The sequence below is a fragment of the Lepidochelys kempii genome, chromosome 1 (assembly GCF_965140285.1).
Source record: "Lepidochelys kempii isolate rLepKem1 chromosome 1, rLepKem1.hap1, whole genome shotgun sequence".
NCBI lineage: Eukaryota > Metazoa > Chordata > Testudines > Cheloniidae > Lepidochelys > Lepidochelys kempii.
This window is the reverse complement of record NC_136380.1, coordinates 271275827-271297894: the sequence shown is the minus strand read 5'-3', so window position 1 is coordinate 271297894 and position 22068 is coordinate 271275827. Positions and strand designations below refer to the sequence as shown.

Genomic DNA, 22068 nt, shown 5'->3' with positions numbered 1-22068 from the left:
TAAGGAAGTGTTCCATCACAACTGAATTCCATATTTGGTCTTGCTTATCTCCACATACATACACAGAGACAGACATTGTGGGAGTATGCAAACAAAGAAAAGCATCTGGACAGCACAGGTCAATAGGTAGTATTCAGCGTTATGATGTGGGAGACTTTGCGGTTAGAAGCCTGCACTTCTTTTTGTGCGCTTCACGTTAACGTAAGGGTAGGAATATTGCACAGGCATCTGCTAAGTTTCCAAGTGAAGAGTTAACATCGCTACGACTAACTTGACCTGAACATTTTCCATGTTGATTTGTCCCAGTTTTGTTTTGGCAGAATAGTAGATAATACAATAAAACATTCAGTGGAGCATTATGCTTTGCAGGGGGAATTTATCCAAATTTTTTGGCAATGTAGAATTACAAAAGCAAGTGTGAGGGGGGAAAATATGTAACATTTTAAAAAATGAAGTTAGAGAAAAAAGAAAATCCTGCCTTTCATATGTTGAATGATTTGCCACATAAAGTAAACATGTCTGGGATTTATTCACAAGACATTTATGAACAGCATTACAATAGTGAAATAAATACAGAGCACTGGAAAAAATGCTTCACCTCCACAGAGGAGGAATAAATTACTTCACTCACACAGGCTACAGCTGATGAGAAAAAGGTATGTAGCTTTCAAAATAACAGAGATGTTTAATAACACACTGAAATGCTTCATTAACTACACTAACTAAACAGGAGTTGTGATTATATTTTATATATATATATATATATAAAATATATATTTATAAAATAGGCACTCTGATATCATGGTGATGTGCAAAGTATAAGAACTTGGATGAAATACTGTATTAAATATGCAGAGCACACACAATGTTGCGGTGTAGTATAAAGGGTTTATTAGCAAGAGTTTGAGATGGCACATTACTCATTAGCAAAAAGAAAAGGAGTACTTGTGGCACCTTAGAGACTAACCAATTTATTTGAGCATTACTCATTAGCAGTGAAGCCATGAGCAATTTATACAGGTCTAAACATGTCCTGAGGAAAATTTTATATCCTACTAACCCACCATGTTTTTGCATATGCCACAGAGGTTAACAGAAAAATGTTTTTTAAAAAGGACTTTTACTGGGACTTTTTTTAAAGAGACAACTGAAAAACTAGCGATTCACTTCCGATGAGTCCAACTGTACAAGGCAGCCTCGGAGTAAGCCACAAAGAACCCTAAAACTAACCTAAAAGTTTTATCTAAAATCAATGGGGCTTTGAAACTGGATAACTTGAGACCTTCCATAATTAGAATCAAATGCTGACTCCCACTGGGAAGCTGGGATAGTCCTTTTTTCTGTGTTACAATGCTCCCATTTACAACTCTGTGAAGTCATAACACATTGAGCTCTAAACATATTACATTCCAGGAATACTGATTGTGATTTTAGAGGGGAAATTCCACAAGTCAAGGAAAGAAAAAATGATTTATCTGGCAGGTTAACATGACTGTTTAAATCTATTTATTGATGAGGAAAATCAGAAATAAGCCCAGCTGAGATGCATTAATGAGCGGAGTGCAACTGAGGCGGTCATGTTAATTGAGCACATGGCTACGAATACCATATCTATGGTGTTCTCTACATATATACCCATACCTAGAAATACACACTTGCACATACACTTACATTGAGATATAAACATAGATATAGGACCACTTCTGCAGCAGGAAGGTGGGGGGGACCTGGATAGCCCCCAATACACATTTTGATGTTAAATATGTCAGTTAACTTTAACTTTTCAACAGTGCACCCCTCCACTAAATTGTTAGTGCACAGTGATGTGACAATAAACAGCTCAATTGTGACTTTGCCATGAGTTCAAAGGAATGGATAGCACATTGTTACTCCTGCCCCAGGAGTCTCCCTGCTGCTCCAAGAAGAGAGTAAATCATGCTGGACCTTTACCCAGAGCAAGCAGTGTATGCTCCCCAACATGCTGGCACAGCTCTAACCTATCCTTGCCTTCTTCTGCCCTTCCCACTTAGCTATATAAGGGCAGGACACAGTGGTTCTGCAGAGTCTGCTTCCCCTTGTACTACTATCTGTATGTGGACACTCCTACACCACTGCATTAGCTAGGTCATAATTTGACCAAAAATAAATAAATACTCGTAGACAGCAATTGGTTAGCTTTGAGGTGGTGTAGAATAAACATGAAATTAAAGAATTACTGTTAGCTTGAGTTTGGATACAAAAAGATATGTGTGTTGTAAAGGAAGGCCCTGACTAGCAAGTAGAAGGAAAGCCTTGAAAATAATAAGGATAAGGACACAAGGAATAAAATAAGGAAGATGTCTGTTCAAAGAATAACAAATGAGATAAGGGAAAGCTTCTAAAAAGAAGGCCTCTGTTGAAGGATTTTATCTTACAGTTATAACTTTTAAAGATAGTCAGGTCCATTACAGTTATAATATAATTGTAGTTTTCTAATATCTGCCATTTACACTATATATAAGTATTTCCAACAGGGGTAAGTGCAAATGGTTTTAAATAGGACAAAAAGAATCTGTCTTAAAATGAGCCAGCATGGCCCTTCCCACCCCACACACCACCATTAAAGTCTGTGTGAATCCAGAACAAGCTGTCCGACAGCAAGAAGGAGGGGAGGAAAGGAAGTTGTAAATCTCATCTGAATAAGGACTGGAAATAAGGGGGAATTGTCTCAAATTGGTTTTAGCTGAAGTCAGTAACTGGCAATGACAGCACTTATTTGTTGAAGAGTATACAAAAAGTAAATTCAAATAATTCATTGCCACTACTTGCCTGACCACACTGGAGCCAACCAATATGGTTCTAAGCACCCTTGAGTTTAGCCCGTTTGTAAATATCTTGATCAAATCCTTATAAATGTTTTGTTACTGTTTGGATGTAGTAAACTGCTTATTATTGAGGCTTTTTAAGCTTGTTAAGAGCAATTGTTCACACACCATTTGGCCTTTGGATTTAATAAAGGACTTTGGGGTTAAATTAGAATTTGGTGGTTTCCCACATTAATAAATTTCAATATTAATAATTCCAACAAATGGGGAGAATTTTTTCACAGGCCTACCCTAAGTGACTAATGTTGCCACTACATAAATAAATAAATACACACACAAACACAAATGCACACACAGAAAATTATAATCATATATAATACAAATACATTCAAATGTTTTATATGTACACAAACATATGTTATAATGGGGAAACAACCATAAAACTGTAAATAAAAAAAAAAGGTCTCTGATTTGTTTTCCTGTCTCCTCTTTCTTGTCTGTCTCCTTTTACTATTTTTCCCCACTTCTTTAGGGAATACAGTAGAACCTCAAAGTTACAAACACCTTGGGAATGGAAGTTGTTCATAACTCTGAAATGTTCATAACTCTCAACAAAACGTTATGGTTGTTCTTTCAAAAGTTTACAACTGAACATTGACATAATACAGCTTTGAAACTTTACTATGCAGAAGAAAAATGCTGCTTTTAACCATCTCTATTTAAATGAAACAAGCAAAGAAACAGTTTCCTTATCTTGTCAAATCTTTCTTTAAGCTTTCCCTTTGTTTTTTTAGTAGTTTACGTTTAACACAGTACTGTAATGTATTTGCTTTTTCTTTTCTTTTCTGTCTCTGCTGCTGCCTGATTGCATACTTCTGCTTCCAAATAAGGTATGTGGTTGGTCACTTTGTAACTCAGGTGTTCGTAACTCTGAGTTTCTATTGTATTCATATGTATTCATTTATATATTACATATGCAATAATGCCAACTCTGGATTTTATCATAAAATTCTGCAATATTTGCTGTTTCTCTGAAAGCCCCAGCTCTTCAAGCTGAGAATCTCAGATTTTATTATAAAAAATAAATAAATAAGTTTCTACCCTTCACAGTTGTGAAAAGCCTCCAAATGTTACTTGTGTGTGACCTGAAGGCTCAGAACCAGAGGGCACATAAAAAGAACTCCCAAAAGTATATAATTTCTTTTTAAATGCAATTATTTTTAAGCCAATCTCATAATATTTTGGGAACTTACTAATGATTTTTAATGCTTGTTTTGGCAATACTATACGTAGTGTAAATGGCAGATATTAGAAAACTACAATTATATGATAACTGTAATGGACCTGTCATAAATATAAAGGGAAGGGTAAACCCCTTTAAAATCCCTCCTTGCCAGAGGAAAAAAATCCTCTCACCTGTAAAGGGTTAAGAAGCTACGATAACCTCGCTGGCACCTGACCAAAATGACCAATGAGGAGACAAGATACTTTCAAAAGCTAGGAGGAGGGAGAAAAACAAAGGGTCTATGTCTGTCTGTGTGATGCTTTTGCTGGGGACAGAACAGGAATGGAGTCTTAGAACTTAGTAAGCAATCTAGCTAGATATGCGTTAGATTATGATTTCTTTAAATGGCTGAGAAAAGAATTGTGCTGAATAGAATGGATATTCCTGTCTGTGTGTCTTTTTGTAACTTAAGGTTTTGCCTAGAGGGATTCTCTATGTTTTGAATCTAATTATCCTGTAAGGTATTTACCATCCTGATTTTACAGAGGTAATTCTTTTTTACTTCTATTAAAATCCTTCTTTTCAGAAACTGAATGTTTTTTCATTGTTCTAAAGATCCAAGGGTTTGGGTCTGTGGTCACCTATGCAAATTGGTGAGGATTTTTACCAAACCTTCCCCAGGAAGTGGGGTGCAAGGGTTGGGAGGATTTTTGGGGGGAAGATGTTTCCAAACAACGCTTTCCTAATAAAAATAAACCCAGATAAACATTTGGTGGTGGCAGTGGAAGTCCAAGGGCAAAGGGTAAAATAGTTTGTACCTTGGGGAAGTTTTAACCTAAGCTGGTAAAAGTAAGCTATAAGGTTTTCATGCAGGTCCCCACATCTGTACCCTAGAGTTCAGAGCGGGGAAGGAACCTTGACAGGACCTGACTATCTTTAAAAGTTATAATGTAAGATAAAATCCTTCAAATGTACTACTGTAAATTTATTACCCCCTTCAGGCTAATCGGGATAGTGAACAATCAGGGAAGGCTTAACTTTTGATGCCACAATGATGTATTTTGTTAAACTCTTTGGTTAACACTCTGAAATGCAGTTTGTGACACAAGAGCCAGATTGTACATTTTCATATAAATACAGGTTTTACAAATGTGAGTAATAATAAAACTCTTACCTGGTTTTTCTGTTCTAATTCATTAACTGAACTTTGAAGTTTTTGTTGTTCCTGCACATACACAGCAACCTCCTGAGGGCCTTTTGCAAGCTCAGCCCTTAGTTGATTTATGGTGGCCTTAATAAAAAAAAAATTAAAAAGTTATTATTAATAATAATTTACATTGATAGCCCAAATATAGACAGGAGGTCTGCGGTGGGGGTGGGGGCAAAATATAAACCAGCTTGCAAAAAAGAATGTGTCTTTAATTAGCATGAACTACATGTGCAAATTTTGGCCCATGGAAATACCGGGGGAGGAAGAGGAATCCCCTTGCTGAGATCCTTTCATGTCATCCCATCAGGAAGACGGTTGTTTGGCCTCTCCAGTGGAAAAGGCCAAGGAGTCCACCCCCAAACCTGGCAGATCCCAAAGGATCTGCGTGGAGGCCTTGTGTCTCCCATAGCTCCGATTGCCAGGGGAACTGGGATCCCTTGGCTCCATTTTCAGTGATGTTGCCAAGATCTCTACCCAGCCAGGAAGGATGGTCAAGTGGATAGGGCACTAGAAGGGACTTAAAACGCCAGGTTCATTTCCCAGTTCTGCCACTGACTTCCTGTGTGAGGTTGGACAAGTGACTTAAGGTGGTTTTTTTTCCCTCTCATGCTGGTAATAGCTCATCTTACCTGATCTCTCTCGTTTGAGTGTGTATGGTAACACCCATTGTTTCATGTTCTCTGTGTATATAAAATCTCCCCACTGTATTTTCCACTGCATGCATCCGATGAAGTGAGCTGTAGCTCATGAAAGCTTATGCTCAGATAAATTTATTAGTCTCTAAGGTGCCATAAGTACTCCTTTTCTTTTTGCAGATACAGACTAACACGGCTGCTACTCTGAAATTAATCTACCCTGCATCTCATTTCCCCATCTGTAAAGTGGGGATAACAGTTCCCTACCTCACAGGAGTGATGTAAGGATAACTACATTAATGATTGTGAGATGTTCAGATACTACAGTGATGAGGGCATAAGTACCTTAGACAGATAACAATGGCTGCCCTAGGCTTTCATCTTTAAGGGCTAATTTCTGTGAGACAGATGCACAATGTGCATCACTTAGTCCCCATCTCCTCCCCTGGCAAAGACCCCAGACTGCAGAGAATCTCAGCATCGCACACAGGAAATGGTGAGGGGGGAAAAAGAGTGGTGGGGAACAAGGTGATGTGGAAGGAAGGAAATAAGTGTGTGGAGGATCCCCTCCATGCATGGATTTAGGCGGCATGATCTGCTCCTTAAAGTGGAGGACAAAGGAAACTGCTTTTAATAAAATGTGAGTTACTACTGAACTTCCTAATTAAGATGCATCTGAAGCAAACCATCCAATGGCTAACAAGTCCAATTCATATGCTTTTACTCTTTGTTTTAATCTTTCTGCAACAAAGATACTGAGAAACATCAGCTTTCTGCATTTTAAAGATGAATGAGGAAAAATAAAATGCACGTTGTGTTTTACCTTTGAAACACATAGTACACAAATGGCATTATTTGTTATAAATGCTTTTCCTTCCCCTAAGTTATTCTAGCCACAGATTTATGGTCACAAGTACAGATGTTAATTTGATCATTTCCTTTTTTTCAGAAAAAGAATAGCACATCTCATGAAAGTTTACACTATTTTGTGCATGTAACAAAAGTTACCAGAAAGAAGCAGCAGCCCATAAATAAAGACAAATTACTTTGTCTTGTTCATAAAATAGGATACATTTTGGGGAAGAGCAAAGAGAATGTATAAACATATTCATTGTAAAAATATATGTTGCTATTAACGCTAACTTTTCATAATGGCACATTTTATACTGCTGTAGTTGCAGAGTTGTTGCTAAAAAACATGGGATCTCTACTGTGCAAATGCACTGTTTTGTGAGAGTATCCAGAAAAGTACACAGACATTTTGTAGAAGTGATAATGCAAATGCAAAAATGCACACATTTGTCAAACACTATTGCAGCTGTTTAAACCAAAAACAGAACAAGAACCTACAAAGAAGAGTTACTGTAAATATATTTCAAGATATAGTTCTGGCAGCCATTGTTCAAAAAAAAAAAACAAAAAAAAAAACAACTCATGTTTAGTTATTCATAGATTCATAGATATTTAGGTCAGAAGGGACCATTATGATCATCTAGTCTGACCTCCTGCACAATGCAGGCCACAGAATTTCACCCACCACTCCTAAAAAAGACCTCACACCTATATCTGTGCTATTGAAGTCCTCAAATTGTAGTTTGAAGACCTCAAGGAGCAGAGAATCCTCCAGCAAGTGACCCGTGCCCCATGCTACAGAGGAAGGCGAAAAACCTCCAGGGCCTTCCAATCTGCCCTGGAGGAAAATTCCTTCCCGACCCCAAATATGGCGATCAGCTAAACCCTGAGCATATGGGCAAGATTCATCAGCCAGATACTACAGAAAATTCTTTCCCGGGTAACTTGGATCTTACCCCATCTAAAAACCCATCACAGGCCATTGGGCCTATTTACCATGAATATTTAATTACCAAAACCATGTTATCCCATCATACCATCTCCTCCATAAACTTATCGAGTTTAATCTTAAAGCAAGATAGATCTTTTGCCCCCACTACTTCCCTCGGAAGGCTATTCCAAAACTTCACTCCTCTGATGGTTAGAAACCTTCGTCTAATTTCTAATCTAAATTTCCTAGTGGCCAGTTTATATCCATTTGTTCTTGTGTCCACATTGGTACTGAGTTTAAATAATTCCTCTCCCTCTCTGGTATTTATCCCTCTGATATATTTATAGAGAGCAATCATATCTCCCCTCAACCTTCTTTTAGTTAGGCTAAACAAGCCAAGCTCCCTGAGTCTCCTTTCATAAGACAAGTTTTCCATTCCTCGGATCATCCTAGTAGCCCTTCTCTGTACCTGTTCCAGTTTGAATTCATCCTTCTTAAACATGGGAGACCAGAACTGCACACAGTATTCCAGGTGAGGTCTCACCAGTGCCTTATATAACGGTACTAAAACCTCCTTATCCCTACTGGAAATACCTTTCCTGATGCATCCCAAGACGACATTAGCTTTTTTCACAGCCATATCACATTGGCAGCTCATAGTCATCCTATGATCAACCAATACTCCAAGGTCCTTTTCCTCCTCCGTTACTTCTAGTTGATGCGTCCCTAGCTTATAACTAAAATTCTTGTTATTAATCCCTAAATGCATGACCTTACACTTCTCACTATTAAATTTCATCCTATTCCTATTACTCCAGTTTACAAGGTCATCCAGATCCTCCTGTAGGGTATCCCTGTCCTTCTCTAAATTAGCAATACCTCCCAGCTTTGTATCATCTGCAAACTTTATTAGCACACTCCCACTTTTTGTGCCCAGGTCAGTAATAAAAAGATTAAATAAGATTGGTCCCAAAACCGATCCTTGAGGAACTCCACTGGTAACCTCCCTCCAACTTGACAGTTCACCTTTCAGTAGGACCCGTTGTAGTCTCCCCTTTAACCAATTCCCTATCCACCTTTCAATTTTCCTATTGATGCCCATCTTATCCAATTTAACTAATAATTCCCCATGTGGCACAGTATCAAACGCCTTACTAAAATCTAAGTAAATTAGATCCACTGCGTTTCCTTTATCTAAAAAATCTGTTACTCTCTCAAAGAAGGAGATCAGGTTGGTTTGGCACGATCTACCTTTTGTAAAACCATGTTGTATTTTGTCCCATTTACCATTGACTTCAATGTCCTTAACTACCTTCTCCTTCAAAATTTTTTCCAAGACCTTGCATACTACAGATGTCAAACTAACAGGCCTATAATTACTTGGATCACTTTTTTTCCCTTTCTTAAAAATAGGAACTATGTTAGCAATTCTCCAATCATACGGTACAACCCCTGAGTTTACAGATTCATTAAAAATTCTTGCTAATGGGCTTGCAATTTCTTGTGCCAATTCTTTTAATATTCTTGGATGAAGATTATCTGGGCCCCCCGATTTAGTCCCATTAAGCTGTTTGAGTTTCGCTTCTACCTCAGATATGGTGATGTCTACCTCCATATCCTCATTCCCATTTATCATGCTACCATTATCCCTAAGATCCTCTTTAGTCTTATTAAAGACTGAGGCAAAGTATTTGTTTAGATATTGGGCCATGCCTAGATTATCCTTGACCTCCACTCCATCCTCAGTTTTTAGCGGTCCCACTTCTTCTTTCTTTGTTTTCTTCCTATTTATATGACTATAGAACCTTTTACTATTGGTTTTAATTCCCTTTGCAAGGTCCAACTCTACTTGACTTTTAGCCTGTCTCACTTTATCCCTACATATTCTGACCTCAATAAGGTAGCTTTCCTTACTGATCCCTCCCTTCTTCCACTCCCTATATGCTTTCTGCTTTTTTTTTTTTTTATTAAACAGGAACAAAGTGAGGTTGAATAATCCTTTAAAACATATGCTGGCTGATGTGTTTATTTGATTAATAAACCAATAAGCAAACAGGAACACATCTGTTTAACAAGGTCTTCATGTTATCTTGAGACTACAGAATTACAATGCAATGATAAAAAGCTTTCACCAAAAAATTACCTCAAATGTAAGCGTCTCCATTAGAAAGCAGAAAAAATAAAATAAAATGATGGATGAAATATGGAAACAAGTAGTGATCAAAGTTTTAGGTACAATTCTTCAAAATCTATAGTCAAACATTATCTTTCTATGCCTTTATTTAAAGAGACAATCTTGACTTTATCATAACAAAGGAACTTTATACAGAAATACTCATTTATTTGTGTTAATACCCTCTACTCATGTTAATGTGCACTGGAAATAATATCAACAATCTAGCAGGTGTCTTATGCCTTGTCTCTTATGCCAGGTAGGCAATTATCCCATATATAAATAAGTGAAATGAGTCCCTGCAAAGATTCACACACATGCTAAACTTGACTGCAGTGAGACTATCCGCAGTGAATGAAGCTAAGCACAGTGTGTGAAGTTAACCATGTCTTTCCATTGATTTCAAAGGCTTTTGGAGAAGGTCTTATGTGTTTTAGGTGCTGAACAGAAGATTTATTATGTGGGATTCACTATAGTGAAAAACTAAACATGGGATAATTATGAGGATCCCAAAATCAAATCTAATCTAACGAAGACAGCAACCTGCCATCTTTTCAAGTATAACTCCATAACAAGCACAACATACAATAGCCAATGAATAAGAAGGCGAGACGGTGAAACGCAAAAGAAGAGCTCAGCATACAGCTGGATCAGTGATTTTTAAATATGAAAAATTAGAATTCTTTCAAGAGTTTTTAATTAGTTAATGCCAAAATGATAATTTAGTTCCATATGTTGCTCCTTACTTTTAATCCTTAGCAATGAAGGTCAAAAAACCCAAGCACAAGATGACAAACACAAAGCCAACAATTAGAGCAGAAATGTCACAAATATGGAAACAGTAAATTTTTTCACCTCAAAACTACTTAGTTTCTAAGTATTTAAAGGAAAAAATCCATTAAAAACAGTAAGATTTTTTTTCTTATTCTCTCAATTCAGGCTATACAGTTCTCTTTTTTTAAAATTACATTCTCTGGAAACCGATACTACGAACATGAGAAGATATGGTTTGAGTTCTTAATGCTATTTTAGTTAGATTCTCAATCTGCACTCTCAGCATTCTAAGCAAAAAGATCAAGGACTGTGTTATAGTTACAGGATCAGCTGTGCTTCAGACCCCTTTTGATCCCTCATGAATGCATCCGTCTGGAGATAGGTTTTACTACCTTCACCCCTTTTTTGGTGGAACCACGCATTCTACCTCTCTCAGAATAGGTCTTGGGCTGCAGCCCCCTGTTCACCAACCACGTTAACACAACAGGCCCAAGTGTGTTTAGCTACTGTAAACCCTTTCCCTCCAGGGTCAGTGACATGGGCTGATTAAAGTGACTCAAATAGCTTCTTCAAAACAAGGAATTTTTTATTCACTCAAGGGTGCACAGCAAGTAGAGAAAGAGATAAAACAATAAAAGGCCTATACACCTGGGTCTTACCTAAAATTTATTCTTTCTGTGCAAGTTTTATGTAAGTTCCACTCAGCCCAGCCACCCCTACTGCTGATTTGGGAGAGACAGAAAGCCCTTCTACATTCTGTCAATGTCTCACTCTCAGAGGGTACGTCTCCACTGTGTTTTAAAACCCATGGCAGCAAGTCTCAAAGCTTGGGTCGATAGACTATGGCTCACGCTATGGCACTAAAAACAGCTGTGTAGACATTTGGGTTGGGGCTTTGAAGCCCATGTTAACATGGCTGGTAAAAAGGGGAGGCTGTGGCCCACCTCCTCACCCAGGCCTTAGAGTCCTAGCTCCAACCCAAGCCGCAACATCTGCACTGCTGTTTTTAATGCTATAGTGCGAGTCCATGTCTGTAGACCCAGGGTTTGAGACTCGCTATGATGGATTTTCAAACACAGTGGAGACATACATACGGAGACTCCTCTTCAACCACTGCTGCTTATTCACTCCCCCGCCTTTCTAGGCTAGGGTCTTCCATGGTTTAATATCCTTTTGAAACTAGGCTTGAGCCTGGGAGAAATTAACCTGCTAGCCTGCTTGAAGCCAGGCAGATGGGCATTTCCCAATTAAGGGGCCTTTCACTGTTCCCTTAAGGACCCTTTGTATTCTCTCTGGAGGTATCTTATCTCTGTAATTGTTTCATTTCTCATTAGTTCCCTCCTAACAGCCTCCTTTGATTTAATTCCATGAAATCAGGCAGCATAATATCCAGCAGGTAAACTGAGGCAAATGTGATTGTCAGAAAATAATACAGATAACTCCCTCATGCTCCACAGACTGAATAGTCAGAGACTGAATTACTCTCTCAGCCCCAGAAGTGATCCCTCAAGAACAGGGCTGAATTACGGGCATGGGGAAGCTTTCACCACCATTACTATACACATTCCATGGGTAGAAGCTTCAGTTTCCAGTGTTCTCAATCTAGCACTTTTACAAACACATTTTATTAGTTTTAAAAAGCTAAGTGGAATTCAGGCTACTGATTTTAAAATCTGTTCGATCTAATATCACTTCTCATAGACAGCAAAGTTTTATTTTAATGTAGTTTACCTGTCTCACATTACAGTCACTGATATGTTAAAGATTATGACACAGAGGAGATAACATTTTATAGAAGAATGAATTACCACTACGTACTTTAACACTTAAATTGTACCAATTGTCTTTGGTTCACTTTAAATAGTAACGATCCAATTTTTCATAGATAGCTAATTTCACTGCAAACACACAACTGGAAATTTAGTCAATAATTCCCTCCCCCAGCCCCACCAAGATTTCCCATACATAGGCATGAGAATAACTAGTGACACCAATAAAAAGAAAAGGAGTACTTGTGGCACCTTCGAGACTAACAAATTTATTAGAGGATAAGCTTTCATGAGCAACAGCTGACTTCATCGGATGTATACAGTGAGCTGTAGCTCACGAAAGCTTACCCTCTAATAAATTTGTTATTCTCTAAGGTGTCACAAGTACTCCTTTTCTTTTTACAGATACAGACTAACACGGCTGCTACTCTGAAACCTGTCATAGTGACACCAATGCAACCCTTCTCCCCTATATCTGCTACTACATCCAACAAGAGAGATAATAAACACTAGATTGTTTCTGCTAAATGATATGCAGTGAAATAGTTAGCCATTTTGATATGTAACTCCATCCATTAAGATGAACAGCAACAGTTCATATTTCTGTTAGAGCTAGTTTTGCAAAATCTGGCAGACATCACTTTATGTTCAGTTTACACTTTCAGATGGTCTTTGAAACATACAGACTAGATAGCCAACATTTTGAAATGAAAGCTTAAATTCTGAAGTACAATTGTGCTATACTCAAAAATGAGGCAGAAATGTACATGGCCATATAACCAATTAAAGTAACTCCCCACTTAAAGTTGTCCTGGTTAACGCTGTTTCATTGTTACGTTGCTGATCAATTAGAGAACATGCTCATTTAAAGTTGTGCAGTGCTCCCTTATAATGTTGTTTGGCAGCCGCTTGCTTTGTCCACTGCTTGCAGAAAGAGTAGCCCGTTGGAGCTAGCTGGTGGGAGCTTGGAACCAGGATGGACCGGATGCCCCCCTAAGTTCCCTGTGCAGCAGCCGCCAAGCAGGCATGTCCTCCTGCCCCCCATCTCCATAGAGTCCTAGTTCATCATTTAGCAGTAAGCCATTCCCTGGGAAATATCCCACCCTCTTCCACCCTCTGACTCCACCACCTCAACCAAGCTTCACAATCATCATTGTTGTGTACTGTATTAAACTGTTTGTTTAAAACTTATACAGTGTATATACATATATACAAAATATAGTTTTTTGTCTGGCGAAAAAAATTTCCATGGAACCTAACCCCCCCCATTTTGCATTAATTCTTATGGGGGAATTAGATTCACTTAACATCACTTCGCTTAAAGTAGCATTTTTCAGGAACATAACTACAACGTTAAGTGAGGAGTTACTGTATACTCAGGGCCCCAACTGCAACATTCCTTTCTTCACATACATGTTTGATCAAGCCTGTGAATGGCTTCTCCTTAGTCTAAATATTTTAAAACTTGAGTAAGAAAATACTGGACTTATTGTTTGGTATAATACTGTACTCTTTATACAATTCATGTGGCCCCATGAATGCCTTGTACAGTCTCTGCAGGGCAAGGAAAGAAGAGAAGATGACAGGAACCCTGAGGAGTTTAAAAACAGTACAAGGCAGAGAGAACTGGTTACTCCACACATCTCTAAAGCTCTGCAGGGGAGAGGAAGGAAGGAGGAGCTGGAATCTGTAGAGCTCCGAAATTCCACAGGGCAGATGAACCAGGAGGGTGGAGGTGGGGGAGGGCTTAAAGGGGTCAGTTATTCTGCACCATTGCAAAGGTCTCTAGAACAGCATGAACTGGGGTAACTTGCAAAATGTATAAGCTTCTCTGAGCTGTACAGGATAGGGAAATACATAGTCATGGTGGAGTGGGGACCTTGCAGAGCTCCTGAGTTCCATATTGGCCCTATACTCAAAAGAAGGAAATTAACAGACAGATAAATGTGTTACTTTTAGCACAAGCATCTCCTCACCAAAATTTTTTGATCCAAGCCAAAAATTACAACAAGATTATAGGTGTTAAGATTGCTACCTCTCGCTGAAGTGCAAACATATTCACACCAAGGACTGTTCCAGTTTAAGAAAGCCTAAGCATTTAAAAGTCTGGAATGAATAGTTAAAGTAAGGTAGATACGTATTCAAGTATCCTCACAGTTCAGATATTCTCTGAAACAAACATGCATGTGTAAAAATAAAATCACATTGCACATTCCAAAAACAACCTTAATTCAGACTTCCATTATCTACCCACCTAACATTTAACAGGAAATGCTTATTGGAACAACAGTTTTGAGAATATTTGAAATCACTGATTACAGGTCAAAACACCAAACATTCTCCAAGTTTCTTTGACCCCCTTTCTCTTCTTCCTAGGTGATTAGGTAATGTAGTAACTTCATTTAATCAAAAGGGTATACTGAGATCTGTGACCTATTGAGTAGAGCATGATTGGGGAAATATTGTTAAGTATTTTCAGACCTCTCAACACTGGTCTAATTCTGCTCCCATTGAGTTCAACAGATGCTGGTTAGGCCAACACTGAGCACTTCTGAAAAACTTCTGAAAAACCCACCTACAATCTTACCTCATATGGAACGTGAAGTCTCACTTTGAAAGGATAAACAGGAAAAAAGGGCATGGGGAGATACAGGACTATATATTTCCAGGACATATAATTAAGGTGGAAGTAACAGATTTTGTTTTCAACCTCAGAATGGAATAGTGGACGAAGAAAAATAGTTGTGTCTCTGGTCTGACCATGAAGGATGAGACATGATATATCGGAGTCTCTTGGCCAAAACAGGTAGTTGGGACTGGCAAGAGCTTAGTTTCTGGTTTGTATATGGAGGATAATAGGCAAAATGTTGGTTTCTACAGCCAATAATGAGCAGGTGAACTGAAGGATACTGTGGGGTAGGAGGGCAGAGGGAGTATGTGAGTGATTTTAAGGTTTGTAATTTATATGCAAAATATAGATGTGATAAAGGGTAAGTGTCAAAAGGCTTCTGATTAATAGGTTAATGCTGGGTAGAAAAATGGCACAGAATTTACACTGATTAAAAAAAATCACAATGCATATTCTACAAACACATGTACATTTATTTAAGGGACTACAGGAACTGTGAGAACATTTAAATAGTTATCTACCTTGCATTAATGGTTCATTTTCATATATTTTATATGCTATGGAGGTTATTTAAAACTGTAACCCTGTTTTGTAAACATATGTTTCAATTTTAATGTTAAGTAGCAACCCTAACCTTAGGTAACAATTAGTTTCTGTCTCTGTATTACAGTACACAATTTAGGAAAGCTCAAAATATTTTTTGTCTTTTTGAGGCAGAAATTTATTGCTCTGTTTCCGTGCCTCACTGGAGAGACCACTACATATGCCAGCAGGGGAGGTTGCTTCTCCTCTACATGGCTGTACAAAACTAACTTTTCATGCTAAAAAGAGAGTTTTTTTAAAAAGATTTTATTGTCTGGATACCAATGCACAGATTGTATCAACCTACTCTAATCTAATGAAACACTCCCTACCAGACTAGTTAGGGAAGAAAGCAAAGTTCTATTCAGTGTGATGGATTAACATTCATCATTATCATATGAAAATCATGGGAAAGCTAAAACATGTTCTAAGCCTTTTTGTTTGGCTTCATTACCTCCAAGTTTGCGTGCTCTGCCTGCAAACGCTTGCACTCATCTTTCAGCTTCTCTGATTCTCTCTCACGCTCCAAAGTCATCTTGTCCATCAATGTCTGAACTTGGACCAGCTCCTTCTTTAGAACAGAAACATCCTCCACACCAGGTCTTTGCAGCTGAAAGGCAGCATAACAATAATTACTACCTATAAGGATTTCTAATACTGACACATATGTTTTCAGTATCGCTTCATATTCACTCTCTGCAAAAGCTTTCAAATTCATTTCTTAAGATTTCCTGCTGAAACTATTTTAAGTTATTTCCAGACTCTTTATTTTAAGATACACTTTCATTTTTATCTAAACAGAGAATGATATTATTTATCAGTGTTTTTATTATATATATTGCTGTAGCACCCAAAGCACCTAATCAGGCGTGAGGCATTAGGCACTCTGTTCACATTCATAAAGACAGAGTCCCTGCCCTGAAGAGCTTACAATACAAAAGAACAACAGAACAGATGAGGAGTGGAAGGAAAAGATAAACCTTACAGGCAAAGCAGCCAGGGTGGTAATCCCAGCCATACATCACAGAGACAAGGTGGGTGAGGTAATATCTTTTATTGGCCCAACTTCTGTTGATGAGAGAGACAAGCTTTTGAGCTTACACAGAGCACTCTGTCAGGTTTGGGAAATGTACTCACAATATCACAGCTAAATGGAAGGTGGAACAGATTGTTTAACCTAGTAGTTAACACATATTTCCAGAGATCAGTCAAGGTAAAGTGGGGAAGGAGAGGGAAGTTGCGGGAAGGAAGGGTTAGTGGGTTATAGATTGCTGTAATAAGCCATAAATTCAGTATCTCTATTCAGTCCATGATTTTTTGGAGTCTAGCAAAGTTATGAATTCAGAAATCCACCCCAAAGCACATTGCCAAACTCATCCATTTCATCCTCACCCATAACTATTTTACATTCAGCAAAAAAAAACAGTCCCTTTGCCAAACCATGGGAACAACCATCGCTACTAAGATGGTTCCCCAATATACCAACATCTTCAGAGGCCACCTTGAAGAAGAATTTCTGAACAAATGCACCATAAAACCAATGATATACCTGAGATACATGGATGACATTTTTATCCTCTACACAAATGACCTAAACTCCTCCACAACGTCAACAACCACCACCCATCCACTAAACTCTCTCTAGAACAGTGATTCTCAACCAGAGGTCCGGGGGCCCGAAGCAGGTTTCAGGGGGTCCACCAAGCAGGGCCGGCATTAGACTTGCTGAGACCCAGGGCAGAACAACAGTTGTTGTTGTAGCACAGATGGGCCATGGAGTTTTTATAGCATGTTGGGGGGGCCTCAGAAAGAAAAACACTGAGAACCTCTGCTCTAGAACACTCCCACATTAGCATCAACTTCCAGGGTATCACAACCGGTTTCAACAATGGAAGCCTACAGACAACTATATACAATAAATCCACAGATCACCACACCTATTTTCACAGATCCAGACACACCAAGAAATCTGTTTTCTATAGCTAGGCACTCAGATAGCATAGAATGTGCTCTGAAGAGAAAGTCCAGGATATATACATTTAAAACCACCTTCACCAAGCAAGGACACTCCACCAGAGAAGTAGATAGCATCATGGAATGGGCCATCCAAACACCCTGAGAGAACCTGCTTCAGTACAGAAATAAAACCCCCTCTGACCACACAACTCTACTTTCCACCTACCACACCACACTAAAACCCATACGGGGTATATCATCAAACAACTACAACTCATACTCAATGGGGACAACATCCTGAAATAAACCTTCCTTGAACCTCCTCTTCTGGTCTTCAAACAACCCCGCAACTCCTCTCCAAGCTCATCATCAGACACAAGCTCCCTACAGATCAGGGCCCACCAACTCAAAGTAGCACCAGACATTGTCAGAACAGATGCAAAACTGTAGACATATCTCCATTTCTGCTATAATCAACAAGCCCCACAACACACATTTCAAGGTCCATGAGTCCTACACATGCCTATCACAACATATGGTGTACTTCATCCAGTGCAGTAAATGCCCCAATAACAACTATGTGGGTGAAATGAGACAATCACTATATTCTCGAATGAACTCTCACAGAAAAACGATAAAAGACAAAAACATGGTATCACCCATGGGTGAACACTTTTCACAAAAGCGATCACTCTATATCTGACCTATCTGTCCTCTTCCTCAAAGGAAACTTTCTTTCCTTTTCTTTCTTTCAGAGGCTTGCTTCCGGTAACTCACAGAAGTTACTAGATCGCAGGCCCTGGTTCTCATGGGAGACTTCAATCACCCGGATATCTGCTGGGAAAGCAATACAGTGGTGCACAGACAATCCAGGAAGTTTTTGGAAAGTGTAGGGGACAATTTCCTGGAGCAAGTGCTGAAGGAACCAACTAGGGGCAGAGCTCTTCTTGACCTGCTGCTCACAAACCAGGAAGAATTAGTAGGGGAAGCAAAAGTGGATGGGAACCTGGGAGGCAGTGACCATGAGAGGGTCGAGTTCCGGATCCTGACACAGGGAAGAAAGGAGAGCAGCAGAATACGGACCCTGGACTTCAGAAAAGCAGACTTTGACTCCCTCAGAGAACTGATGGGCAGGATCCCCTGGGAGAATAACGTGAGGGGGAAAGGAGTCCAGGAGAGCTGGCTGTATTTTAAAGAATCCTTATTGAGGTTACAGGGACAAACCATCCTGATGTGTAGAAAGAATAGTAAATATGGCTTGGCTTAAGAGTGAAATCCTTGCTGATCTTTTAAACACAGAAAAGAAGCTAACAAGAAGTGGAAGATTGGACAAATGACAAGGGAAGAGTATAAAAATATTGCTCGGGCATGCAGGAGTGAAATCAGGAAGGCCAAATCACACCGGGAATTGCAGTTGGCAAGAGACGTTAAGAGTAACAAGAAGGGTTTCTTCAGGTATGTTAGTATGTTAGCAACAAGAAGAAAGTCAAGGAAAGTGTGGGCCCCTTACTGAATGGGGGAGGCAACCTAGTGACAGAGGATGTGGAAAAAGCTAATGTACTCAATGCTTTTTTTGCCTCTGTCTTCACGAACAAGGTCAGCTCCCAGACTACTGCACTGGGTAGCACAGCATGGGGAGGAGGTGACCACCCCCTGTGGAGAAAGAAGTGGTTCGGGACTATTTAGAAAAGCTGGAGGAGCAAAAGTCCATGGGGCCGGATGCGCTGCATCCAAGAGTGCAAAAGGAGTTGGCGGATGTGATTGCAGAGCCATTGGCCATTATCTTTGAAAATTCATGGCTATCGGGGGAAGTCCCGGAAGACTGGAAAAAGGCTAATATAGTGACCATATTTTAAAAAGGGAAGAAGGAGGATCCTGGGAACTACGGGCCAGTCAACCTTACCTCAGTCCCTGGAAAAATCATGGAGCAGGTCCTCAAGAAATCAATTCTGAAGCACTTAGAGGAGAGGAAAGCGATCAGGAACAGTCAGCATGGATTCACCAAGGGCAAGGCATGCCTGACTAATCTAATTGCCTTCTGTGACGAGATAACTGGCTCTGTGGATGAGGGGAAAGCAGTGGACATGTTGTTCCTTGACTTTAGCAAAGCTTTTGACACGGTCTCCCACAGTATTCTTGCCAGCAAGTTAAAGAAGTATCGGCTGTATGAATGGACTATAAGGTGGATAGAAAGCTGGCTAGATTTTCGGCCTCAACGGGTAGTGATCAATGGCTCCAAGTCTAGCTGGCAGCCGCTATCAAGTGGAGTGCCCCAAGGGTTGGTCCTGGGGCCGGTTTTGTTCAATATCTTCACAAATGATCTGGAGGATGGTGTGGATTGCACCCTCAGCAAATTTGCAGATGACACTAAACTGGGAGGAGAGGTAGATACGCTGGAGGGTAGGGATAGGATACAGAGGGACCTAGACAAATTAGAGGATTGGGACAAAAGAAATCTGATGAGGTTCAACAAGGACAAGTGCAGAGTCCTGCATTTACGACGGAAGAATCCCATGCACCACTACAGACTAGGGTCCGAATGGCTAGGCAGCAGTTCTGCAGAAAAGGACCTAGGGGTTACAGTGGACAAGAAGCTGGATATGAGTCAACAGTTTGCCCTTGTTGCCAAGGAGGCCAATGGCATTTTGGGATGTATGTGTAGGGGCATTGCCAGCAGATCAAGGGATGTGATCGTTCCCCTCTATTCGACATTGGTGAGGCCTCATCTGGAGTACTGTGTCCAGTTTTGGGCCCCACACTACAAGAAAGATGTGGAAAAATTGGAAAATGTCCAGCGGAGGGCAACAAAAATTATTAGGGGACTGGAACACATGACTTATGAGGAGAGGCTGAGGGAACTGGGATTGTTTAGTCTGCAGAAGAGAAGAATGAGGGGGGATTTGATAGCTGCTTTCAGCTACCTGAAAGGGGGTTCCAAAGAGGATGGATCTAGACTGTTCTCAGTGGTAGCAGATGACAGAATGAGGAGTAATGGTCTCAAGTTGCAGTGGGGAAGGTTTAGGTTGGCTATTAGGAAAAACGTTTTCACTAGGAGGGAGGTGAAACACTGGAATGTGTTACCTAAGGAGGTGGTGGAATCTCCTTCCTTAGAAGTTTTTAAGGTCAGGCTTGACAAAGCCCTGGCTGGGATGATTTAATTGGGGATTGGTCCTGCTTTGAGCAGGGGGTTGGACTAGTTGACCTGCTGAGGTCCCTTCCAACCCTGATATTCTATGATTCTATGATTAAACCTGGACAACACCTTCAAAAGACATGTGTGGGAACTTAAATTCATAGTTTTGCTCGACACTAAAATGATAGTTCGAATAGAGACACTGGATTTACATCTTATTACAACAACCTATAAACCACAAAATCCACCTCCAGCTTCTCCCTCCCCATGACTGGAGAGCTGTTAACAGGTCACTTTACTTCGAATGATCCCTTGAGATATGTGTTAGCTATTTATGTAAACAATCTGTTCCACCTTGTATTTAGCTCTGACACTTTGAATACATTTCCCACACAAGAAGAAGAGCTCTATGTAGCTCAAACCCTGTCTCTCTCACCAACAGATGTTGGTCCAATAAAAGATATTACCTCACCCACCTTGTCTTGCTAATATTCTGGGACCAACACAGCAACACCACCACTGCATGGGTTGTTTACATATTTGTTTTACATGTGTTACCCCAAAAATGTTTTAGGTGAGCTTTTGGAGTGGAAAGTAGCACTTGGAGCTGAAGTGGGTGGGAGGAAGGGACTGTTGGTGTTGGACAGGGAACAGGAAAGAGAATAAAGATGAGACGGGAGTCAGAGAGGAAGGGGAGAAGGAGGGACAGAAGCACAATGGCCGGGAGAGTGAGGTTGGGCAGCTGAAGGATTGCCGTGGCAGGAAGGGGTGGACAGAGGAATGAAGAAAGGCCACTAATCAACAGCAATACAGAAGAGGAAAAGAAAAATCCAGAGTCCAAGTTTCACAGCTGAGTGAGTGAATGAAGATGACAGGAGGCTAGAAGACACCTCCTGGCTACTCTGCTTTTCTTTATATAGAAGAAAGGCTGCTGGGTAGCTTCTTCTGAGACCATGATTGTGAAAAAGGGTTACTAGGAATAACTTTTCTTTAGTATTTTGCCTTTGTGGAGCCACACTATTGGAATACATGTGCCCTGGGCAGCCACGAGCAACAACGGTAACACCAGTGTAGACAAAGTGATGACAGCTGCCAGCCTTTTAACCAGCACATCACCGAGGTCTGAGCAGAGCTGCTCTTATGAATGCAGTTGCCCGGTGGCAGCAACAGTGAAAAACATGAGGGGAAAAAGGCTAATATAGAGACACCCATTAAAGTCAACAACAATGGATCTATTCACATGAGTATATTCTAATCATAGTCAGTAAGGGTTGCAAAATTAGGCCTAAGTAAAACACGTATGAGGATTAATATTTTGTTTATGAAAGTCCTGAAATGAAGGAAGCCACACACAGGCCTCTGAACAGAGCACAAACAAGCATCGTGTCATGCATA

At 39.8% G+C, this 22068-nt stretch overlaps 1 protein-coding gene across 5 annotated transcripts in view; it reads right to left on the bottom strand.

Annotated features, from left to right (window-relative positions):
• Positions 1-22068, bottom strand: part of EEA1 (early endosome antigen 1) — a 136419-nt gene that overhangs the window by 67023 nt on the left and 47328 nt on the right. For all 5 annotated transcript variants that reach the window (XR_012156717.2, XM_073327558.2, XM_073327559.2 and 2 more), the window contains 2 exons: positions 16039-16194; positions 5204-5320 (listed from right to left, as the gene is read on the bottom strand). Coding sequence is in view for 4 of the 5 variants with exons in the window: in XM_073327558.2 (XP_073183659.1) it covers positions 5204-5320; positions 16039-16194 (273 nt within the window). In the remaining variant the exon portion in view is untranslated. The remainder of the gene's footprint in view (positions 1-5203; positions 5321-16038; positions 16195-22068) is intronic.